The following is a 25162-nucleotide window of genomic DNA, read 5'->3' on the forward strand; positions in this document are numbered from 1 at the left end:
CAAGCTCTCCAGTGATCTATCAGCCCTTGTCTGCAGTTAGTCCCTATCACGTGTTCACCATTCAAGGCAGTGTGGTCCCAAAACATGACCTGTTTATTTCTGGCTTTTTACTTTCAGTTTATTACATTGACCCCACTTCCTATGGCTCCTTCACTCTCTAAACTGTATCTTTCACTCAGATTCCAAATCAAGGTTCATTCATTTCCAGGAGAGTGGGAAAATCCATCCCATAGTGTTTTTTATAGCACCCATCATAATCGACTCTATATTATATTCTGCTTATGTACGTGTCTTATCTCTTTGGTAAGCCTTCTAAGTTCTTTAGTGTATCACCATTCACCTAGCTCTGAGCTATCTAGGCAGTAAACATTTTCATGACTAAGGTATGTAAGGTATTCTAGTTGACTATCCCGGTTTTCATTCCACCTGGTCTGGTGATGGTTGGAATGAACAATGGCCCAAAGTGGATGAGATGTTTTGTTCCACTGGAGTACAATGTTGTCATTGCTTCATGTCATAGCAAGGCTGCTACCCAAAAGAATTACCTGGACGTTGCTCCATGCGACAGCCACATCTCTATTTTTGTACCTCAATTTTCCTTCTTTTTCATCAACAAGACCTGATTTTTGCTAAATGGCTTGTTCCTTCAAGTACAGGCGTGGTAGGAGCTGTCCCTTCCCAGGGCAGGATGAGGCGTTGATCCAGGAGAGGGCATATGCTGCCAGCAAAACTTTTAAGAGTATTTTGTTGTCTCAGCTTTTGGACCCTGGGAAAATAAAAACAAAAATGCAAAGAGAAAGGAAAGTGGCAAAATGTTTTCACATTTTCTTAAAGAGTTCTTGTTTGTGGTTGATGTTGTTGTATGCTACATTGCTCTTGAGGATTAGCAACCACATTCATAGCAGTTTGCGTTACTACCTTCCTTTGGAGTTTTAACAAATTTATTAAATAAAACTTGCTCACATTTAGGTTGCTTTAGCTAAAGTCTTACCTCTTCTTGGCTTTAATTAGATGAGATCCTTTAATATTTAATGCAAATTTATTTTATAGAAATATAATTTAATCAAATAACGAGAATGGTTTGGCTGGAGTGTTTACACATAATGTTATTATTAATTATTTTTATCCATTTTTATTATTGTGTCTCATAATATTTAGTGACAGTACTTGCCCTTACATTTTGAAATCTTTTCAGATGTTTCTAAAGCTGCCAGATACATCTTTTCTCATTTGACATATCTCTTATTCCCTTATGATGTAGAAGATCATAAATAATATATTCATTATTTATGTGACAGGAAGTTGTAAGGTTGCTACTTGAAGATGTTACATTATCTAGACAATTATATTATTTTATTTTCTTAAATATTCAGGAAAACAAATGGGTAAAACTATACTATTTTTTACCTTACTGTGTTTGGATGAGGTTATCATTTGATAACTGGTTTTTCCCAGAAGTAGAATTGGGGTAAAAATCAGAGAATTAGAAAATATGAGAGGGTTTCCAAGTACTGATTTTATTTTCATATTTCCTTTTATCCATTGATGGCTGTAGGGTAGTAAGTTCTGCTCTGCATACCTTCTAATCTTGGAGTTTAGAGAATTGTTTTCTTTTTTTCTTTCTTTTCTATTTTTTTTCTAAGTCCTACTCTTCGCAAGGAAGCCAGAAGTGTGACAGGAAGGTGTGATTTTTAATTTACACCAGAGTCTCGCAAATAATGACTTTTCACACCCTGCTATTGCTGCTTAGCCTAGGGGAGGAGTTCTGTGGCTACTGTTGTCGTGGCAAATTAAATCCACGGCTGTAATTCAGAAAGATGTCCTTCTATATTTAACCCTTCTTTTCAATTTTTCAACTTGGTGTTTGTGAATACTTATGAGAATGTGGCTTATTACTTTGAAGTATACTTGTTTTCTAGGAAATGATTTTTGAAGGCTGTTTTCTTTTCAGTTTGTCAAGTATGCAAGGTGAACATGTTTTCCCTTCCTACCATTTTAACTGTGACGTTGGAAATTGTAACATTTACACAAAAATGAAAAATACAATAAAATTTATTTTGAGAGCTGCTAGCAGTAAAATTTAAATACATGATCTAATAAATATTTTTATTTTTCCTTATGATTCCATTTCTCTGAGTAGCTTTTTCTTCTGTTGTTAAAGGAGAGTAAGTATCTTACTGTACAAGTAAATCTGTATCATTTAGATTGAAAGATGAAATCGAAAGTAACGTTAAAAGATTAAAATGTTTTAAGTTTTTTCAGTTTCTCTCAGCCCACTAAAAGTAATTTGGATTGAATTATAAACAATAGGGAAGGAGCTGCCTAAGGGAAACAAGAAAAATTTTTGAAATCGGTATACTTGTTTTAAGTTTTTTAAGTGGTTGCAGAATAGTGCATGCAAAAATAACTGAACAGTTAAAGAATATGTCTTACAAACTCTGTATACACTTCTTTCATTTACGATTATTAACATATTTAATTATTTTCCCATTTTGAGTCTGCCCAACTAAATTTTTAAAAATTGTTTTCAATCAACATACTAGTTTTTCCTACTTATCTTACCAATCAATGATGTTCAATAAAGTTCTAGAACTGAATGAAATATGTAAGAGGATTATTGGAAGGAAGGAAAGAAACATTCAGATTCTCCTAAGAAATTTGTCTCCTACTTCCTTCTCTTGCTAAACCAAAGCAATGAGAAGAAGCTACAAGCTCTCTCTCCCAGCTGGGGAGTAGCAAGGGGTTAACCAGTCTTGGTTTACTAAGTACCTCTGTCAGGCTTTTATCTTATCCTTCCTCCCTTCCTCCCCTGCCCACCCCTTTTGTAAATGTCAACCACTTCCTGATGAGCCTAGTAGTGGTGAATTTCACACCTTTCTTTTCTTTGTGAAGAAACCTGGGTGTTAATGGTACAGGATTGGGTACCATTGTCGTCTCTGGCTGTCTGTTAGCAAAGCTGAGGGATGCCTGTGGAAAAAAAGTAGGAGAAGGTGAAGAAATTTGAGAAATGAGACTAGGAAATAGGTTCAAATCAGTCTCATTTTTAAAGAAGAGTATTTGTTTTATTAGCAACTTTTAGATGTGTATTCAGAAAATAGTAATTTTAAAGAAGCTTAGTATTGAGAGTCTAGAAGAGTCTGGCCAAGGAAGGAACTGAGATTAGAGAGCTGATTGGTTCAAAAAAATAAAAGAACAACAATCAGAAAGAAAAACTGAAGAATCCTTCTCTGACCTTTTATTCTACAAGTGTATCTACAGGATACAGCAATGGAAGCTTGGTCAGTGGATCAGGTCTGCCGTTGGTTGGTGGAGAAAAACTTAGCAGAGCTAGTTCATAGATTTCAAGGTGAGTTGTTTATACTTTCAAAAAATGTTAGTTGAGCAGCCTAGATACTAAGTGTACTCTCTTATTGATAATTATTTTTGTTGCCTTCTGCATATGAAGATAGATGTGGAATTGCTGCACTGGGGAATTTTCATTTCTTTACCGACTGGCAGAGTTTGCATTTGACCTAGCTTCCACGGGAGAATAAAATATTGCAAAAAGAACTCAAATACAGTCTTAAGGGTTACTAAAAACATATATGTGATATATGCATTTGATCCTGCTGTTGTCCTTACATAATGCAGCTTGCGTTTTATGCAGTGTTGGATTTACAAGTATTGAATATTGCCTGGGAAGGACTATTAAGAATACTTTCCCCGAGAAGACTTTTTTCCCTATAAAAACAATGCCTATTAGAAAGAATCAGAAGTGGGGAGGCATTAACGTGGAAGTAAAGTGTTTATTGTGACTCCATGTTCTGGTACTTTCTTAGGAGCAGACATCAATTTGGAATTATGCAATATCAGTGTTCTGTCTTTGTCAAAAATACAGATAATTTTATAACTGCAGAGGACAAGTTTAGATGATCCTTTTAACACCAGAAATAATTTTGCCTGCTCAGAGTGCTGTGTTTTAATGCTGTACCATGCAGGCATGTAGAGACTTTTTTTCTTCTTTTTCCCAGAGGAAGAAGTAAGCGGGGCTGCTCTTCTAGCACTTAATGATCGGATGGTCCAGCAACTGGTAAAGAAAATTGGACACCAGGCTGTTCTGATGGATTTAATTAAAAAATATAAGCAGGAGAGTCAAGGACTGAAGTCTCCTGGAAGTCCTAGAGAAACAGCCCTGGTCACACAAGCAGAAGCAGCCCCAGAGTAAGTCTGTTGGTGAATGGCCTTATTTTTGATGTTATGCTTTCCTGACAATGGCTATAGCATGACATTTGGAGTTTAAACCTTTTTGAAAACTGTGACCATTTTCAGCTGGATTGTGTGTACAGAATTTCTAATATCTGTGTAAAGGACACTTTTTGCAGAGTTTTACGAATCAAGATACATTTTTTTAATGCATCACTTTTTAAACACTGACTCCAATTATTAGGGAGTCTTATACACAGGGGGTTCCTATATAGAAAGCTCTGTAACAAGTGGTTGAAATGTACATATAACAAGTAGAAATGGACTCCTGCAGCTTAGGTCTTAAAATCAGGGTTTGAGAAAAGCATCTTTTGCTGTTTCTTTGCTTTTCCCAAAACTATTTATTTATGTATGTATTTATTTATTTGCCAAGGCTTCCTGACAGTAACTAATTTATATTCTCCTCTAGAGGCCTTCGCAAGATAATTTGCTAAAAATTCTTGTCTCCTAGGTTTTCTAATTTCTCAAGAGTATTCTTGGAATGCTGAAAACTATGACAGCAACCCACAAAAATCATGTAGAAAAATTTGTGGTGGCCTTTGTGGTTTAAGAATGTTTTTATTTGTTTGTTTTTTTATCACTGACTTCTGCAATGAAAAGAAATGACAACAGGAATTATAAAATTAAAATTTTCCCTTTACAAATCTATGCCCCAGGATTGTCTCAGGCATTTTGATTTGGTTTTTCCATATTTGAGGCTTTTTGCAAGGTTTCTAAGGTTAAATAATTACTGCAGACCAATTATTCATTAATTTTTAAAATAAGATTAGGATGTTTGATGAAATCCATTCTATGTTTTTACTTTAGTTTTTTCAGATTGTATCTGTAACAATACATATTTCTGCCTGCTCTTTGATAAGCAATACAACATTAGAGAGACCTGGCTTAAGTCATTTGATTTCTAGAATATTTGGATATTTGGGACATGGAGGGGGACAGGTAGGCTTGAAGGGATGGTCCACACTTGATTTGGAGATTCTACTATCTGATTTATTTGAAGGATTTCTCCTCAACACTGTTTTGACATATCTATGTGAAAGCAGGATCTTCAATATATCTTGTGATGAAGTTCTCATTGCACACTTTTACTTCTTTCCAGCAAAGGGAAGGTGTGAATCTCAAATAGAGTGCAAAGTAATTTCCCAGCATTCTTGGATGGGTCAGACTCTTGAGCTGGAAGTTCCCTTCAGTTGACTGGAATCTTGATGTTGCCTTAGGCACAGCTTGGAAGAAAACAGACAGCCTTGTTTCCACTGCAAATCAGTGTATAATGTTCTCTAGTAAATGAGAACTAGCTGGGCTGCCAGGAAGTCTGGGCTTCATTCCTGGTTCTACCACTGACTTTGATTGATTATATTAAATGTTGACATTCCTGTTGCTTCTTCTGCAGGTTGTGAAAAGTAATACAGTGCCTCATTCCATGTTAGTTCATACTGATGTTAGGAGTATCACAATCTTTGAGAAAATCTCTCCTCTTTCTCCCAGACCAAAATAGTCTTGTGTTAAATATTAAGCTTTATTAACCTTGTTAATTTTCAAATATAGCGAAGACTTGGAACCCTGGCTGTCCAGGGACTTATGAGTGGGGGCTTTTCACTCTACCCAGTAAGTAGCTGACTCACTTTAAGGATTGTGTTGTCTTGTATTCACATTAAATTATTCTGATGCAAAACTACAATTGCAGGTGGGCTTATTGGTTATATTTGGTTAAAATGCTTATTGACTATATTTGCTTATTGTCAAATATTTTGCCATTTGACAAATATATTGTCACATGGGAATCATGATAATAGAAAGAGTCATGAGACTATGCTATTTAATTAAACCCTTTCAGGAAGTGTTTAACAAAGATAGGAAACTTGGTGTAGTAGAAAGAACCCTGAAGCTAGGTATCAAGACACTTGATTTCAAACCCCTGTTCTGATATTAACTACTCATCTAACCTTGGAGATTTGCTTGACTTTTCTTAATTTCAACTGTAAAATGAAGTGAGTAGAATAAATGATGCTTAAGATCCCTTCTAAAGAATCTATAACGGCATTCTAGATCAGAGACTGCAGCTGGGTTTCAACTTGAGTGCAAATTTTCTACAATGGCTAATGGTTGCTTGGTATGTTATTTTGAAAAGGATTTGTAGGCCACATCTGGCCAGGATATTTAGCATCCTATTCAGACTTAGGCAAATGATAGGAATATGTAATAGGTAGGTGTATTTGCAGTTGCTTTTTGGTTGCTGTCCTTGTGGAAGCTGGTAGAAAAATCACTGGACAGAAAATTGGAAAACTGAGGTCAACTCCTGGCACTGCTACTGAGTAGCTTGTGGTGGTGAGAAAGTTGCTTTCCCTTCTGGGTTTCAGTTACATCACTCAGAAAATGAGGGAGTTAGTGGAGTGTGGTTCTAGGATCATGAAATTTCACAGATAATAAAAGCTTCTCCAAAATGGAAGGGAGTGAAGAAGGGAATCTGACACAAAGTTAACCCTTTTTTTTTTTTGCCAAATAAGATTAACCACTAAAGGTACATTCTGTTATCACCATTGTTTCATAAAGGAAAGGGTTATCTTAACACCATTTATAAATATGACTCATTGGTGAAAACAGCATTGTGAACTGGCGTCAGTCTACCTCCTGGCGTGTATGAACTACTGAGTGAGATGATCCCAGAGGGTCCTTTTCTCGGTTCTCTTAGTCATGACTCTAATGTGGAGGTTGGAGGTGGACACAGATCATAGTGTTTACCATGGGCTGACCCCTACCCTCAGAGCCACCATGAGATAGACGGTTGTGGCTCCTGTTGAGTTGCCTCTGACCCACTTCTTCTTTCTTGGTGACAGGGATGAACAGTCCTCCAGTCCAGCCAACCATGGGCAGCAGACACCATCTTTCTATCCAGCCAAAAACCTTGATGATGGACTAATTGACCAAAGAGTACTGAAACAGAGGTGGGTTGCCAACTTCTAAACGTTTTAAAGCCAAATGATAGTATTTGTCTTTACTTTTTATGAGATTTCATGTATTTAAATGTATTTCTAAGTGGAAACTTTTTGTTTTCCTGGAAGGGAATTTTTTTTATCAAGTGATGAAAATATTTTGTAAAAGACATAGGTTAAATTTTCTGATTTTTGTATTAGAAAAATCAAGTTCTGAGATGATATTATGCATCTTTCAAGTACACGTTGTTAAGGAAAAAGAGGATTTCTCTGTCATAAACTGTCCTGGGTGATTGGAGTAGCCACAAAGATGGAATTTATTTGGTGAATAGTGTCCTATAGAATATGCCTTCTGTAGAGTCTTTGTTTTTATTTTGACTTTTGTAGTTGTTGTTTTAACCTGACTGTTCCTGATGGAGGCACATTTCTGTATATTCCTACACTGGATTTTATGTGGTGTACTATTTCAATATATAGGCTACATTGGAACAAAGGAAAGCTATAGACCTAGAGAACCAGACCCAGGAATGTAGCACCGGGACAGAGCCCTGAGGGCGACTGTAGGTAAGAGGTGGTACCAGAGTCACAGCAGCCTATACGGCATTTCCTGGCCACCCGGCCTGTGCGCTTCCTGCATCACTCATAATACATATTGTTTTCAGCCTGTGACGAGCAAATACTTTTCCTTACATGCACTGTCACTGAAAGGAGAGATGTCAGCGCGCGTAGGAGAATAATCAAGCCAGGGTGTTGTCCTTTAGAGTTTTCATAGACCCTTTACCTTCTCCTCTCATTTAGTCCACACAGCAGACCCTCAAAGTGGGCATTATTATCTCTTTTTTGTAAATGAATAAAACTGAGATTTAGAGATGATTTAGCTAGTTTTCCCAAATGGGCTGTTCTCATGTCGGCACAGGACCTACTGCTATCAGAGTGGGAGCTCAGGGGACTGAGGGCAGCAGCCTCAGAACCCGGCCACCAGCCCCCAGCAGCCTCTGGAGTGCAGGGAAAAGCCGCACCTTTGGTCAGGAGCTCTTGCAAAATGGGCTTCGGCTCTGGACTGTCCTCTCTCTTCTCTTCTCTTCTCTACCATCTACAACCTCACGCGCCTACCCCTGGGTGCAAAGGCCCCATCTCCTTGAGATCTCTCAGTGTTTGGGCCCATCTTCCTCCATGCCACTGGCTCCTGTCTGGGGTGGTGAAGAAGAAGGTGGAAGGCAATATCCTATGTGAGCCTTGTCCCCATAATCTTCCTGGTCTGAGTTATGGTTCAGAAGATGTCAATACATTTTAGTGGGGGCTTCATTCCCTCCTTTCTGATCACAGGTGCTTGTTGACTCCAAGTGCTTTCCTTCGATGTGGCTCCAGGTGTGTGGAGTAAGCCTTGAGTTCTCACTACTCCCTCCATCATGAAGCTTCCGAAAGCAGCCAGTCCTCTAACTGTCCAGGTGTGAGTAGAGACAGGGAGAGCAATGATTAGTTCCTGTGGTCCGACCCTAATACCACTGTGAATCAGTATCCAAATCTGCAAATGGGAATCATAACAATAATGCTTTCCTCAGGGGGCTCTTGTGAGGACCGTTATCTAAAAATAGATAAAGCCTGCTGAGTGCTGAGCACAGTGGAAGCATGTGGAAAGCACTCAGTGTACTGCCGTCTACACAGTACTGCTCCAGGAAGTAGTTCACTTTCCTTAGGACTCTTTCCTCTCCCTACTTACTGCCAGTGGGGCATGAGGATGCAACCTTCTGTAAGTTCTGTATGTCTTTTCTCTTCTCCAAGCCCTCTGATGATATTCCATCCGCATAATGGTCCTGTGATATTGGCAGGGCATTTTTTCACATGGCTGGTCAGAGGAACAGCCCTGTGCTTCATGATGTTTCTCATTCTTCATGGAGCCTAGAAAGGGAGAGAAAAAAACAGAGCTGGCTTAGAAATGGAGAGAAATAGGAGGGTTTAGAAATCAGAGCCAATACTCCTATATCTTTCTCTCTAATCATCAAGTCTCTCCTATCTATATGACCACCTGCAGCCCATCACTATCCACGGGCACCTCAGAGTTAAACATGCCCCAAAATGAACTCATGTCCCCTGCCTTAGTATATGTTTGGGTGTAAGAAACACAAATCCTCTCAAACTTACTTAAGAAAGGAGTTTATTGTAAGGAAAGCATTTCGCAGCATGCAAGGGCAAAACACATACGGTCCTCGGGTGTGGAGGGGCTGGTGCTGGAAGCTGGGGTGAAGCTGTCCCTCCTTCTCTCATGGAGCCACATGATGGCCATCTCTGTCTCTGTTCTGCTTCCCTCATCTGCCTCATTCCCTTGCTTCTGCCTATGAGGACCAATTTATCCTATTCCTCATGGCTGCTCTGCCCCATTTAGACTGGCTGGCATACGACTGCCTGGCCATAGCACTAACTCCAAGGGAAATTCTCCATGAAAACAGCTCAGGTCGTCCCAGCCAACTGACTCAGTTTTTCAGTCTTGCTTAGTTCAGTATGTGGGGAAGAGACACTAAGGGGTCCAGCGTGGATGGGATGTCCCCTCCTGGGCAATCAGCTGTATGTGGGCAGGGGCAAAGAAGGACAAGGCAGGGACACCTGTTTTAAATATTTTCGCTCTGGCCTGCCCTTTATCCAGGGCTGTGGATTGGGGTGGGACAGAAGATTCTCTCCTCTCCAAGTCCTCTCTCTGGTTCCATCATCCAGCTATGTGAGTTAAAATCATTGGAGCCACCCTCGGTCCCTCCCTCCTGCGCTTCTGCCTAGGGTGCTATTCATTCAACAGGTGTTGATTAAGGGTCTATTGCATGGCTTTAGCATCAGACCGTGTTGTTCCCTTCCCTTACCTACCTGATCATCCTTGAAGATTCTGCCCCAAATCTCTCTTTCAGGAGACCCTCCATTGATATTTCAGGTCAGGCAAGGAGCCCTTCTTCTGTGTGTAGTATCCTTACATATCCCTTGCTTTACCTGTAAAACTAGATAGTGGAATTGATCACTTTAAAGTCTGTGTCCCCTCATTAGACTGGAGGCACCTCCTGGGCAAAGACGATATCCTTTTTGTCACTGTAAACACAGCATTGGGCAGTCTCTGGCACACAGACGCTAAATAGGAGTTCTTAAATTAAACTGAAGTTGTGTGATCCAACGAAAGCCTGAATATATCTTCATGGGGCAGGATAAATATTTGAATAGCATCAATTTCTTCTTAGACCTTTTGATATAATTCACACTAAATATGCTAACTTTTAAACAGAGTTGAACTCCGGGAGTTTATAAGCTACTCACACTTTCAGGCTAGAAAGCTGATGGTGTTTGGCTACAAGGCTATCTTGAAGCCATCTGCTTTCAAGAGGTGGGGAGGAATGCTGGGACAAGTGCTGGCCTTGGATCTCACACACCTGGGTTGGAATCCGGACTCCTCCCCTTGCCCGCCAGGTGGTCTCTGCACAACGTGGGATGGGAACATGCACCTGCATATGTAGTCTTTGAGGTCCAAATGAGATAACATATTAAAGCACCTGCCAGCTGTTATCACACCATACAAGGTGGCTGTCATTATTCTTGTGATATTTTTTCCTGTGTTCCCTGAAATGAACATGTGCTTCCCATCCAGGCTACTTGCAGACAAGGAGAAAAAGAAGGCTCTAGAGGCAAGCCGTTCACCTGACTTTGGCTCTTGATACGTCTCTGGTAGAGATGTGTGTGTCCCAGTGGATGAATTTCGTGCCTTGAGGAAATAGTAGCTGTGATACAATGCCGTTTTCTTCCGTGATAGGTGATCCCACGCTCTTTACTGAATTGCTGACATGCCCTTTCTTGATGGAAGGATTATAAGCTCCCACCCTCTACATGTGTTGGTGATCCTTGGGAAAGACTTTTTTGCAATGCCATTCCTTGTTTTTCATCTACACTGTTTGAAACTGTTTGCTTCCCTTTCGGCACCTAATAAGGCATGAAATCAGATAAACAGGTAGAGGTTCCCTAAATGTTACTTGAAAAACACTTCTCTTGAACTTTAAATATATGTATATGGATGTTTTGCTTCTGCGTTTGAGCATAATTATAAATCAGCCATGGTTTCATGCATATTTAAAGATTATTTTAACGATGATTTTTTTTCTTGGTCTGGCTACTGCTGTGAAATGTTGTAGAATGGTCCTACCCATCTGCCTGTGCTCAGTGCGCCAAACATCAAGGGGTCCACACGTGATGTATCGTTTGCAGGCACTATCACACACGCAGCTCGGATGAGGGGCGCCACAGTCAGGTGTGCATCCTATCCAGCACATGATAAAGAGAAGTTTTGGTGAAGTGCACCAGCCTGGTTGCAGGTCCAATAGTACAAGTTCCAGTTAGCTGTGGGATTACTCTTCTCATTTCCTACACATCTGTGTCCTCTACAGGCAGAGCTCTGGGGGTGGGGAAGGGGATCAGGGACCAGTCTGATTCACCCTTGCAGCACCTGGCACAGAGTAGGTGATCAACAGACTTTCATAACATGAAGGAACGGATGTATTAAGCATTTTCTGTGGTCTCATCTTAATCGAATCAAATATATGTGACCATGTTAGAGAATGAAGGAGCCTGGTAGGATGCTGGGATGAGATGTGATATCTTGAGATCCACCACACCACATGGTGGTTCGATCACAGCTGTATAAGGCAGATAGATGGAGGGGGTGGGGTGAGTGGAGCTATCAGACCAGGATGCCAAGTCTGCTAGGGACCACGGTTGGTAAGTTTGGAGAAGCAGGATAAGCAAGTAGTTAAGAGGTTAGTTTTAAATCCTAGTTCTGCTGTTTACCAGCTGAATAACCTTAGGCAAGTAAGACGACCTCAATTTCTCATCTGTAAAATAAATAGAAGAATGAGTTAATAGGTGGAACATGCTTGAGACCTGGCACAGAGGAGGAGGTCGTGAAGTTTCGCTATTGTTATGTTATCAGGTCAGGCACCAATGCGCAGGGTCCAAAGAAACTCACAAAATTCTGGTCTCAACTCTAACATGTGGCCCCAAAGCGAAAGCAGCAGGGTTTGCAGCAGAAAGTGCAGGTAACGGTAGTGTCTGGAAACCTGCCCAGGGCTCAGGCAAGAAGAGGATATGCTTCAGTCCTCCCAGAAGACCTGTGACATCAGGTCGATTGTGGCCATAGAAAACAAGGGGGAAACAAGTCCTATGAATGAGTATGTACCATGAAGGGAAGAGAGGGAGCTTCAAGAACCTGAGCCAAGGGGGCCAGCCCTTTGGCCTAGTGGTTGAGGTCAGTGTGCTCTGCTTTGGCCACCTGAGTTCAGTTCCCAGGTGCAGACCTACACTACTTGCCAGTGGCCATGCCATGGCTGCGACCCACATACAAAGTAGAGGAAGATTGGCACAGATGTTAGCTCAGGGTGAATCTTCCTCAGCAAAAAAAAAAAAAAAAAAAAAAAAAGATTCTCCTAAATCCAGGGCTCTACTCACTACTTTACATATTAACATTCTGTATAAGTAAATATCCATGGCAGTCAGCCTGAAGAACACTTCCATGACACACTCTTTCAAGGAGAGGGGCTCACCATTTTTGTTCAGAGGCCCTGTTTTCTATATTCCTCAGTGCGCCACCAAATGTCCTTGCCTACTGTGATAGTCAGTGATAAATCAGGTTAGTTGAATCCTTGTAAATGGAAAACTTTTATTTTTATGAAGCTGCACAGTGGAGGAACTGGCAAACCACAGCCTAGGTGATACGGGGTTGGGAAAAGAACAAATCTCTGAAGGTTTTGCCCCGTGAGGCACATAAAACCAGCACTCTGGGATAAATTTGCAAAAAGAATTTTTCCACCCCCATATCCCCAAAAAGGATGCTCTGAGGATGTATGCTGTTCTCTCTGAGGACAGGATCCAAAAGTCTAGTAGTACGAAGGTGGATTTCAAAAAAACTGCCCTGGATCCACTCAACCCTGAACTGCCAAATTTTGATACTTCTGAACTACAAAATAGTAGTACTGAACTATTTTGCAACAACTGAGTAAGTAATGTCTCAATACTTTTTCTTATGTATTAATGAGGAATAAAAAAGAAACAGAAGGACTCAGATATGATAGCTCTGTGAGACCTATTTTTATGACTGTCACGCTAGTAAGTGTAAATATTGAAGGTAAAGGCCAGAAGTTTCTGAATCTTTGTTTGTCTGTCAATAGCAAGAGGAATTGGGGAATGGGAGAGAATAAAAGATTTATTTATTTTATCCTTCTTTTCTTGATTACTCAGGCCCCAAAGGATCCTGGGTCCTTGAATCTCACACTGGCAACCAAGGAGAGGGAGGGTCTGAGAGGTGTCTGTCTGTCTGTGCCACAGCACAGTGCCTGATGCCATCCACATCTGTACCCTATCTTCATGCTTGATTGTGTTCACATGTGCATTTCAGAAAATAAATTCCTCTGGAAGTGTCGTAGATTGAATGGCAGATGTGAAAGCTTCGAGCTATAAAATGTAAATTAAAAGCAAACATCAAAATGCTGAGAATATGGAACAAACATTTTCTAAATTAGTGATGGGTACCATCAGCTGTAGCAACAAAATAACATTCCTGCATCATCCATGCATGTCTTGTGGTGACATAGATCGCTAGTTACAGAGGTGGCATCTCACCTTGTTCATTGGCTTATATCTCCTTATTGGGCTTTTCAAAACTTCTTGTTTACTTTGTTTTCCTAGCAGTGGAAAGTCTTGCCTAGGTAAAGTAAAGTAGGTAATTCCCAGAGCACTGACATAATTAACACAGAAGCAACAATTCTGCTTAATGTATAGTTTGGTAAAGTTTGGTCTCTATTTTGAAGACATGTTATAACATCCTTTTCTGTCCTAGGGTAAGATGACAGCAAGTTCTTTAAAGGGATGACTAAACCTCCTCTAGCTTCCTTCCTCTTCCTCTATATTCCAAAAACATTTAAGCTTTTAGATGATGCTGTGGTTACATGTCATTTAGTTTCAGAGCTGATAATATAAAACTGGGCATCCCAATCTATACCATCTTCAGCGTATAAAGTCTGCAAGCTTGAGTGTGGAGAAAAATAACATGCAAATGGCATCTCAAAATAGAATGGCTTGTGGGACACAATCTTTTGTTCAGTCCCTGGAGAACATGGTATTTGTCACTGTTTTCTCTTCCATTGGCGGGAGTACTACCACCAGGGGTACCTCAAATATGAAGACCAAGCACTGTAGCCAGAAAGGCTGTTCTTCACAGCAGAGTGTTCCGCTTATCCCTTGCTCTTCTCCCTTGAGGACCAGAAGCAATACCATTTTACAAGACTAGAAAAGCATCATAGTCCCTCAAGGTAGCAGATTATCTCTAAGTGGGTGCCCTTGGATAAAGGTGTCATTTGTGCCCTGAAGTTTAGGAAAGCAGGGACAATTCACAAGCTTATTATGACTCCAAAAGTCACTAGGGCTCAGTTGAGTGTGACATGAACTCTGCCCTTGGTTCGGTAAGGAAGGCTTATGGGATGCAGCTGAAGCCTGCTGAGATGCTGAGAAAACTCCTTTGGGAGTTTTGTTTGGTTTTCTTTTGGTGGTATTTGATCTTTTTGTGATTCTCCACAGCCATGGTCTAATTCTTATATACCCTTTGTGTGTCCGTAGAACCCCACTCCAATCCCCAGAGCTGCCTTTTTAGCACTTCTGTCCCACCGGTTTTTGTATCTCAAACTTAACAGTTTATTGATCTGGCACTTCTTTTCATCGGCATGTTGGCTTGGTGCCTTGCTGGTCAATGGCTCCTTTGTCATGGGTGGGCTGTTTTTAATCTAACAGAGCTTTCCTTTTCGAAAGATGTCAATTTTACATGTGAAAACACGAGTTTAGGGAAATAAGACGGTCTTTATTTAACTGTCATTAAATGTTACATTAATATTTTATACATTGCATGTCACATTTAATATTCTATATCTCTCAAATATTCCTAGACCTTTCTATAACATTTTTGTTACGAACTGTACCACTCAACAAGGACCTAGGGAAATCAAAACAGATAGGGAGCCAAAACACAGTTGAGTACCCACAGGGCTGGCACTGGACCAGGCCATGTGGTGGGTTCAGACAAGGAAGACCACCTGAGAGCCAGGAGAGTGGGGTGGGAATTTCCCTGAAGAGGGGGCTTGCAATAAGCCTAGAAGAATGAGGGAAACTTAGGAGAGAAAATGGGAAAAACAATTGCTGACACACACATAGTGTGTTCTGGAGATTTAAGGCTTGTCTCTTGGCTGGATCTGAGAATTCACATTGGGTAATAGTTGATAATAAGAAAGCACACAAAATTGAGCCATATTATGAATTGTTCTAATCATCAAGTGTGAGAAATTCAAGTTTTTAATGTTAAGAAGTTACACGCCATGAATTTTATTTTTTCTCATAGAATCTGAAAATTCTATCATGTGCTTTATTTGTGGAGATGAATAAAGGGAAAATGAGAAAAATTCCTTTGAATGTAAGAGTCAACTAAATTGGAAGCAACAGTTTTGGACTCTTAAGATTCCTTTGATTTATAAAGAAACACTGAAGCTTTCTGGTCTGGAGGTTCAAGAGTTTACATTCTCCCTAAAGCAAGATTATCTGCCTTCATGGGGAAAAAATAACTGCCAAAGCTCAATACCTCCAAATGGGATTTTAACGCAGAGAATAGTTCCAGGTTTTTCCTTCCAAACATACGTATTTATGTTCAAATATGTTAACAAATCATAGTTATTTTCCTCTCCTTGGAGAGTTCCAGAAACCCAAAGTGCTGATTAAAGGATGGGCCTGGTTCAGAGCTGCCCTTAGAAATAGGAAGCAGTAACTCTACTCCCAGGAAGACCAGATACTGAAGATGCTATTGGTCAAAGAGATGAACATAGTACACTGGGTCCCTGATGGCCTGCCTACCATGTTCGATGCACAGTATCTGATTGTTAGAGATAGGAGAATCCTAAATCATCCGTGTCACTTAATGTATGGGTTATGTTATTGGGAAACAGGAAGATTATCATGCCTATAACAATTGGAAAAAAGGTGAAGTTTGCATGATGAATCACAAAAGGCAAACCATCTAGTGTGGTCAAGTATTGAACGTGAAGTGTCAGCTCTCCCACACTCTTGGTCTTTAAACTATGGGACTTTTAGATTTGAAGTTAAATTTCCACATTGTCTCCTGTCTAATCTCAGCAATCTTTTGGTACCTGAAAAAAAAGTATTTGAAATTCTTTGACAGACAGGGAATAGTCTCTAGAAATGCTGGATTCTTGGATATTTGGATTGCAAGTAGCTAATACATGAAGTATAGATATCAGATCACACAAGCCCAGATACAGCTCAGCCCCTCTATAGTCTCCAGTGAGCAAAGACAGACAGACGCCCAGTGAGTGGTCCTTCAGAATGAACAGATTCAGAAGACAACAGTTAAAGTGATAGTCCAAGGGTTTGTCAAATCAGGGCAAAATTTACTATGTTATCAGGGCACATGGAGGAGGCCAGCAAGAGCCAACTATCCATGAGATATGCTTCTCTTTCAGCTCTGTTTGGTCTTTGTATGTCTTGTTTGTCTTCCCTCTGGGGGACAGTTTTCTTATGGATATTCCCCCAGGCATCCATTTTATCATCATGACAGGGCTACCAGGTCCCAGAAAGAGCTTCTATAGGAATCTGGGAGGCTGGCAGTTTACAGAGAGATTTTACTTTTGAATAGAATTGTTGAGAGCTTTCTTAACCTGTCCAGATAGCCAGCTCTGAGTTGGCATAATTTGTTATGGTCCTTCAACCAGACCAGGAGCCACGGGCCCAGAGCTGGAGTTGCTTCTTTCTCTCGGATGTGGTCACTATGTCAAACCAGACTAGCCTAGTGTATTGGGACCCTGGGCTATGTCTCAGGTCAAGGAGTAACCTGGCAAGCCACTGGCCATCTCCACCTGGCCTCTCTACTGACTGACATGATGAAATCTGTGTTTATGTAAAATTGGGTAGAAGGTCAAGGAGGAGAAAGTTTTCTGGCTATCTAGGGGGATAAAGTGTGAGAACAAGGAATTAGAAAAATGAGCTATTAGCCTATTTTTTTCAATCTCTTATCTCCTTATTGTTCAGATGGGCTTATTTTTATTGCTCTGCCTTCAAATTCACCGACTCTTTTCCGTATAATCTCCATTCTGCTGTTACTTCTATCCAGTACAGTTTTCTAATTTCAAATGTTGTATTTTTCTCTTCTAAAATTTCTGTATGGTTTTTTAAATAATTTCTATTTCTCTGCTAAAATTTCCTATCATTTCAATCATTCTGGCCTGTTTTCCTTCAAGTCAACGAACATCGTTATGATACCTACTCTAAAATCCTTGTCAATATCTACGTGGCTCTTACCTCTATTGGTAAGAATTCTGGCTGGTCTTTCTCAATCATCTTTACTGTCCCATCTCCCCCTGCTTATCATTAAATGTTGTGTCTTTAAGGGTTCAAAAAAAAATCCTTGTCAACATCTGGATTATCTCAACATCACACTCTATTAATTGTCTTTACTCTTGAGAATGGGTCACACTTTTCTGGGTTGATGTGGTTTTTTTGCATGTTATACAATTTTGGAATGTATACTGGACATTGTGAGTGTTACAATGTGGAGACTCTTAATTCTTTCTTATTCACCCAAGAGTGTTGATTGTTGGTTAGTTTGTTTTAGCAGCAACAAGATTGGTTGGACCTAAACTGAAAACTCTGTCTCTTGGGTATCAGCTGTAACCTAAATTTAGTTCTTTTATTCTTAGTTGGACTGTTCACATGTGTGGCTCAGGATCAGCCAGTGATTTGGACAGTTTATACACAGAATTTGTAGTCTCTCCTCATAGCTCTCTCCTTTCTTGGATTCTCCTCTCCATTTCCAGAGATGTGGTTGCCCCAAACTCTGTCCACTAATTCTGTAGTCCAGAAAGACTGCAGGTTTTCTAGTAGAGTTTTAGCAGCACTGCCTGAGGCCTGCCTTCAGGTCAAAAGTTGTAAAAAGGAAGGCTCAGTCCATGTCGTCCTTTTCTGTGGACTCCTCTTCAGAATCTGCCTGCTTTTTTCACTCTCCAGCGTGTTCAGTTAATTTTTTTTGTATTTTGTCCAATACTTATGGTTATTATTCATGGAATAGTTGGTCCAGTGTGAGCTAATTAGGCCATTCCAGAAGCAGAACTCTGCTAGTGGCCTATGGAAGTAGTCCACATTTGAGTGGTGAATGCCTGGATTAATGCAGTAACATGAACCATGGGGAAAAGTAGGCAAACACAAGAGATAAGAAGTAAAGAAATTTTCATGATGCCTAGGTGTGAGGAATTAAGATAAAAAGGATATCAAGACCTTAAGCCTGAGCTGCCAAGAGAAAGAGCTACAGGAAAAGAAACATGGAAATTGGAATGGAGTCTTGGTCAGCTCAAGCTGCCATAACAAAATACCACAGACTGGGTGGCTTAAACAACAGAAATTTATTTCTCACAGTTCTGGATACTGGAAAATCCAAGACCAAGGAGCCAGCTGATTTGGTTTCTGGAGAGAGCTGTCTTCTGGCTTTCAGAGGGCCACCTTCTGCTGTGTCCTCCCATGGTGGAGAGAGAGAGTATATTCTCCAATGTCTCTTCTTATAAAGACACTAACCCTATCATATCAGGGCCTCATTTAACCTTAATTATTTCCATAAAGGCCCTATTTCCTAATACAGCCACATTGGGGATTAGGGCTTCAATATATCAATTTGGGGGACATAATTCAGTCTATTGCAAATGGAAAACTGTCTTTAAAAAAGAAATGATTATGAATTTTTTTAGACATGTTGAGTATGAGATGAACAATGTACAAGTTTTTGGAGACCTGGGGTGGAGCATGGAAAAGAGAAGATTATTGATGATAGATTTATAATCCTTCAACATAGAGTTCAGAGCTGAGGCCCTGGGGATGGATGAGTTCTCTGAAGGGAAAGCAGAGATCAATACTGAGGATTAAGGGAGCAAAAACCAAGCCATATGTAAACTCTCACAGAAGTTAAAGGAAGATTAAGTCAGCAAATATAACAAAGAAGTTGTTGGAGAGAGAGGAAGAGAGGCAGGAAAGTAAAATAGGGCCAAGGAAGATGAGAAAGAAAAAGAGGGCTGTGAGGAAGTGGTCAATAGCGCTACAAGCAGTTAGAAAGGTCTTGAAAAAGGCCATTGTCCAAAGGTCCTGGATTTGTAAATTAGGAAATGGTTATTGACTTTCGAGAAAGCAGTCTCAGTAAAGTGATTGGTAAGAGATTAATGTGCAAGAAGTTAAGGAAAAGCAGGATGGGAGTGATATGAGGGACATATTTGGAGCATAAATGGTGAGTTGGCTTACCAGGGTAGTGAATGCAATAAGGAACCACTGAAATGTTCAAAATATTGCCAAGAGCAAATTGAATTCAGCCACGATCAGATAACTACTCCTTCCAGCAGACTATGTTCATTCTTTCAACAAAAGTCATTGTGCACCAACTCTACCACACAAAGTTAAATATACTGGGGGTAAAACAAATAGTCCTTGCCCTCATGTAACATATGCATCCCTCTTACTCCCTGCCAAGGCTCAACATCTGTCTTCCGTGCATTGAGATTTTTCCTTAGAGAGCTGGATCTCAACTGGACCCGTTCTTAATAAGGCTATCTTCCTTACCCTAGGTGAGCCCCACGCTGTCTACTCTTTGGGAGCAAAAGAATTAGATTCTTTTTCACTCATTAAAGTTAGACAAAGTTTTAAGAGTCAGTGAGTTTTTTCATGAAAGCTTCCATCTCATAATTTTTTTCAATTAGCACATACCACAATAATGATACTGCCAATTATCAAATGTCTTAGCTTAACTTTATTATAAGTTTTATTTTATTACAAACATAAACTCTTCATATAAACTGAGTATTTAGTGCAGTAGATTCTGATTCAGTTAGACTGGGATCAATCCTAGCCATTAACATGTTTTAAAAGCTTTCCAGTTGATTTTACTGTGTACCCAGGATTGAGACCCATTGGATTAGGGATCTGTTATTTTGTGGTGGCTTTTGTTGAAGAGCGCTGGCTCTGAGGTGGGAATAGAAATATTAGTGTCCTCTTAGTGTGGGATTGCTGTCTGCTACCTGCACTTATTTTAGGCTGACTTCTTTTGGTTTCCGCCCAGCTCTATCTCAATTAAGATATTAAATATAATCTTAACCTCACAGTAAAGATTTTTTTAATCCAATGCAAAAATCATTTTGTGGTTGAGAAACAATCATGCCTGCAGTTATCTGCTTCCAAGTTAGAATGTATTTTTAATTTCTGATGAGTCCCTTTTCTTGTTTAATACTAGTTTTGACTTGTATTAGTTGGCATAGTTTAAATTCTAGTCACTTCTAGAATACCTTGTTAAATTGCTTTAATGAAAAGAAAAGGAAAATTTGATGTTTCTGATTTTGCCTGATGACTCTATTAAGAGCAAGATTGAATATCTGGCTTCAATAGAGCCTGTATATGTCTAGCTACATTCTGGGCATTTGATAGAAATAATGCCATGCTATATGGTCCCTACCCTGATGTTGAAAAGAAGAGACATGTAGAAAAAATATGTAGAACAGGAAGGTAAACATTGTACCAAGCCCTATTTTATAGCATTGGAATATTGAAGTTATCCGTTAGTGTGGTACTGAGTAAAAGTTGGCAACCTCAAAAGTCTAAAGAGATCGTGAAGCTGACTTCGCTACTTGAATCTCCTGGGGAAAAGGAGATAGATGCTAGATGTTGTACTGAAACCAAGCTTAACACTTGAGCAGTCACATCACCTTTTAAAACTCTTGGGAAGATACCAAATATAGCAAACAAAACTTTCCGTTACTTTACACCCTTTGTCTGAGTACATAAGGGAGAAAGAAACAAGACAATAGAATGGGAAAGAAAATAGGGATTGTAGAAGAGTAATTGCCATATAGTAGACCCGCAATAAATCTTGGTTGAATGAATGAACGAAATGAGAGAGAAACATATTTGGCATTAGTTTGGGCTGAAGCACAGATTTTGTCCGTGAATTGTCTGTTGGGAATTGCTGTATTGAACCAAGAGTTAAATTATCTGTGCGCTTATTTTAGCCAGGACATATTTTCACCACTGATATCGTGACTGCCAAAGCGGGGGAAAAGGACAGAGAGCTTATCATGAAAAAAGAGAGTGCATTTTCCTCTTTTCTTTATTCTCCGTGTTTCATTATACCTCGTGCATTCTTACAAAATATGACCTAAAATTCTAAAGGAAGCCTAGTCTTTCAAAACTCGTCTGAATTTTGTTTGGACCCCTAAGGATTCCATGGTTGTGTCAGAAAACTAACCTACTTAGCTGATTTAGGAAATCTTTCTGTTCCTTGTCTTCCACTTGGCTCACCTCTATTCCTTAAACTCCATCCCAATCTATCCTTTTTGTGAAATGGGTTGAAAGCTACTTAGTGCCTCTGAGGAACTGTTGCTTGGAAATTTTACTATAGATTCTTCTTTTTACACAGTAATGATCAGTCACTAACTTTAAGGTTATAAAGTAGTTCTGATATTTAATTTTATAAACACCCTTATTGAGGTATAGTTTATATAACATAAAATTCACCCATTTAAAGTGTACAGCTTAGTTAATTTCAGCAAATCTATACAGTGGTGCACCCATAATCACAATCCGTTTTGGAACACTTCTGTCACCCTAAAAAATTCCCTTGTGCCCTTTTGCAGTCAGTCTCCATTCCCACTCCCAGCCCCAGCTGACCACTGCTCTGCTTTCTCTAACTATAGTTTTCTGTAGCATTTTGCAGAAACTTCATCTGAATGAAATCAGAATATCTGATACTTATTTTTAATTTAGAAACTAAGTTTACTTTATTAAAATAGCCAAGACCAACTAAATTAAGTAGATCTTGTATTTCAGTATAAACGGCAGCAGAATAAATTAATTAGGAGCAGAGTTTTCTTAATCATGTGCTGAGACTTTATTGTATGCCTCATTGCTGAATCGCCTCTTATTCTTTTTGTTTGATATCTTGTTCAGTTTTGAGCTGTGCATGACATATTACCTCTTTAAGATATATAGATTAACATTCTTTCCACCTTCAGGCTTTATTCTAAAGTCTATATTATTATGACATTTTTTCCAGAACTATAAGTATTTATGTGTGTGCAAAAGGAAAGAAAACAGAGATACCTAATGAGCCCTCAGACATTTGTGGATAGATGAATGGGTAGAAGATGGATTGATGACTTCCACATATTTAGGCCTCTGGAAAGTGGTTTATATCATAAGTTCTCAGGGTATAGAAAATTAATAAGTTGTATATATTTGGAATAGAATTTCACTCTTTGTGTGTTTTTATTTAACAGAAGGAATGTGAAACATATTCTTGCAAGGAATAAAGCATTACAATGGACTAAGTCTTATGTTTTACCGGAGTTTCCCTATGATGTCAAATGCCTGTTAGCAGAACAGAAGTGCCCTGATCACAGCATGAGGATACGGATCATTGAGTTTCTCCAGGCCGACATGACTAAGTATCTGGAAGGCTCGCTGTGAGTAAGAACAGGGCAAACTTGCTGCTTTGGGAGAGGGTCTGGTTTCAGAGTAGAGTAGAATTCTCTTCAGATTTTGGATGACATATTGGCAATAAGTCCAACATTGCCCAATATTTGTTGTTTTTTTTTTTAAAAAATTTTTATTTATTTTCCCCCAAAGCACCAGTAGATAGTTGTATGTCGTAGTTGCACAGCCTTCTAGTTGCTGTATGTGGGACGCGGCCTCAGCATGGCCGGAGAAGCGGTGCAGCAGTGCGTGCCCGGGATCCGAACCCGGGCCGCCAGCAGCGGAGCGCGTGCACTTAACCGCTAAGCCATGGGGCCGGCCCCATTGCCCAATATTTGAATGTCTACATTGTTATATAAAAACATTTGAAGAAAAGTGAGTGTAATTTAGACTCAGAGGAGGTAGTGTGGGCTGCTTGAAGTGAAAAATGTTCTTTTCGTTGCACTGCACAGATATCCCACCACCCAGCAGTATAATGATGTGGTCAACGCCCTGCTCCAGGCCCACCCTTTCCTGGACGAGGACGGCTGTGGCTTTGTAAGTGACCGCATGGCGTCATTCTGTTCATCTCAGCCCATCTTAACATAATAGCCTTGTATTGTCCAGTCATTTTATGCTTCATCTCACTTTCCTCAGTCTCTCTCTCTCTGTCTATCTATCTAGGTCTGTCTGTTTCTCTTTCTCTGTCTCATTCTCTGACTCTCTGTCTCTGTCTGGTCTCTCTCTGATTCTATTTCTTTGGCCCTGTCTCTGTCAGTTCCTGTTTCTTTCTTTGCTTCTCTCTCTCTCTTCTCTTTTTGATATCTTCTCTGTCTCTCTGTTTTCTTTTTCTTTTTCTTTATAGAGTTTATTTTTTAGAGCAGTTTTCAGTTCACAGCAAAATAGAGAGGAAGATACAGAGATTTCGCATATACTCCCTGACCCCACACATGCATAGCCTCCCCCATTATCAACACCCCCTCCACAGTGCTACATTAGTTATAACTGATGGATCTACACTGACACGTCATGATCATCCACAGTGCATAGTTTACAGTAGGGCTCACTCTTGGTGTTGTACATTCTGTGGGTTTGGACAAATGTATAGTGACATGTCTCCATCATTATGGTATCATACAGAGTATTTACACTGCCCTGAAAATCCTCTGTGCTCCACCTATTCATCCCTCCCCATCCTCTTCCTTTGTCTTCTTCATCTCTTTCTGTCACCATCTTTCTCTTTCTCTTTCTCTCGAAGCTGTTTGTAAGCTTGTGTGTAACAGTGAGTCTCTAGGAAGGATCTAAGAGATGTGATACCTGCAAAGAGAAGAAAGTGACTGCACCTACATCAGTGCTATCATCAGTGGAGTGTTCTTGCTTTCTGATTAGACCCAGTGGAGGAGTTGTCTGGCTTTGAGGTCTTGACCTCCAGCCTCACCTGGCCCTCTCACATCTCTGACGTCCTGATAAAAACTGATCCTAAAAATGTTCTGGGGCAGCAGTTCTCAACTCTGGCTGTGCATTAGGATCCCCAGAGGTTCGAATTTAATTGATCTGGAGAATAGACTCAGGCATTAGTATTTTTAAAAATTCTCAAAAGGATTCTAATGTGCAGCCAGTGTCAAGAAACGCTGCTCTAGAGATCTCAGTACAAAGTTTGCCATCTGGACCTGTGTGTCTCTTGGCTTTAAAAGCCCTGGATCTCTGTTGCCCTATAATGTGAATATGCTTAAAACTACTGCACTGTACACTTAAAGATAGTTAAAGTGGTAAAAAAAAAAAATGAGTGTTTTATGACACTGGAACTGTATGATTTAAGGAACAATTATGGGGAAAAATCGCTATGTGTACATAAAGATATACTGTCCATTATTCCTTATATCTCCCTACATACATATGCACTGGTAGTCAGATCTAAATAAGATAAACGTCTTTTTGTACCTTATCATCACAGATATCTGTGAGAAAATATTTTTTGCTGTGCTTTCTTGATGACATAGAATTTAAGTAATTAGTTTCAATTTGAATAACAAAAGATAAATGCCACTATCTGTGAATATAAAAAAATTTAAGGCCTCTCCTTTCTTTCTCATTCTCTGTTTCTGTTTCTCTTTTTCCCTCTCTTTTTCTTTCTCTCTTTCTTTCTTTCTCTTTCTTCCTTCCTTCCTTCCTCCCTTCCTTCCTTTCTTCCTTTCTCTCTCTCTCTTTCTTTCTCTTTCTTTCCTTCCGCCCTTCCTTCCTTCCTTCCTTTCTCTCTCTCACTCTCTCTTTGTCTCTTTCTTTCCTTCAAGAAAAAGTTCATTATACATGGATAGAATCATAGAATTTTCTGAGTGGGAGAGAGCCTTGAAGATTCTTTTTCACCACCCAGAGTCAGGAGAGATATTGGATCCCATGTCTGGAACCAGTAACTACTAAAGCCTAGACTAGAACTCAGGTATCCTCGC

The 25162-nt window shown here is 39.8% G+C and overlaps 1 protein-coding gene across 1 annotated transcript in view; it reads left to right on the top strand.

Annotated features, from left to right (window-relative positions):
- Positions 1-2908: 2908 nt before the first annotated feature.
- SAMD3 (sterile alpha motif domain containing 3) overlaps positions 2909-25162 on the top strand; it is a 50878-nt gene continuing 28624 nt past the window's right edge. Inside the window, exons 1-5 of the mRNA XM_058566309.1 lie at positions 2909-3346; positions 4011-4200; positions 7077-7184; positions 22541-22726; positions 23189-23273. Coding sequence (XP_058422292.1) covers positions 3268-3346; positions 4011-4200; positions 7077-7184; positions 22541-22726; positions 23189-23273 — 648 coding nt within the window. The 5' untranslated portion in view covers positions 2909-3267. The remainder of the gene's footprint in view (positions 3347-4010; positions 4201-7076; positions 7185-22540; positions 22727-23188; positions 23274-25162) is intronic.

This window comes from Diceros bicornis, chromosome 23, assembly GCF_020826845.1.
Source record: "Diceros bicornis minor isolate mBicDic1 chromosome 23, mDicBic1.mat.cur, whole genome shotgun sequence".
In the NCBI taxonomy this organism is placed as follows: domain Eukaryota; kingdom Metazoa; phylum Chordata; class Mammalia; order Perissodactyla; family Rhinocerotidae; genus Diceros; species Diceros bicornis.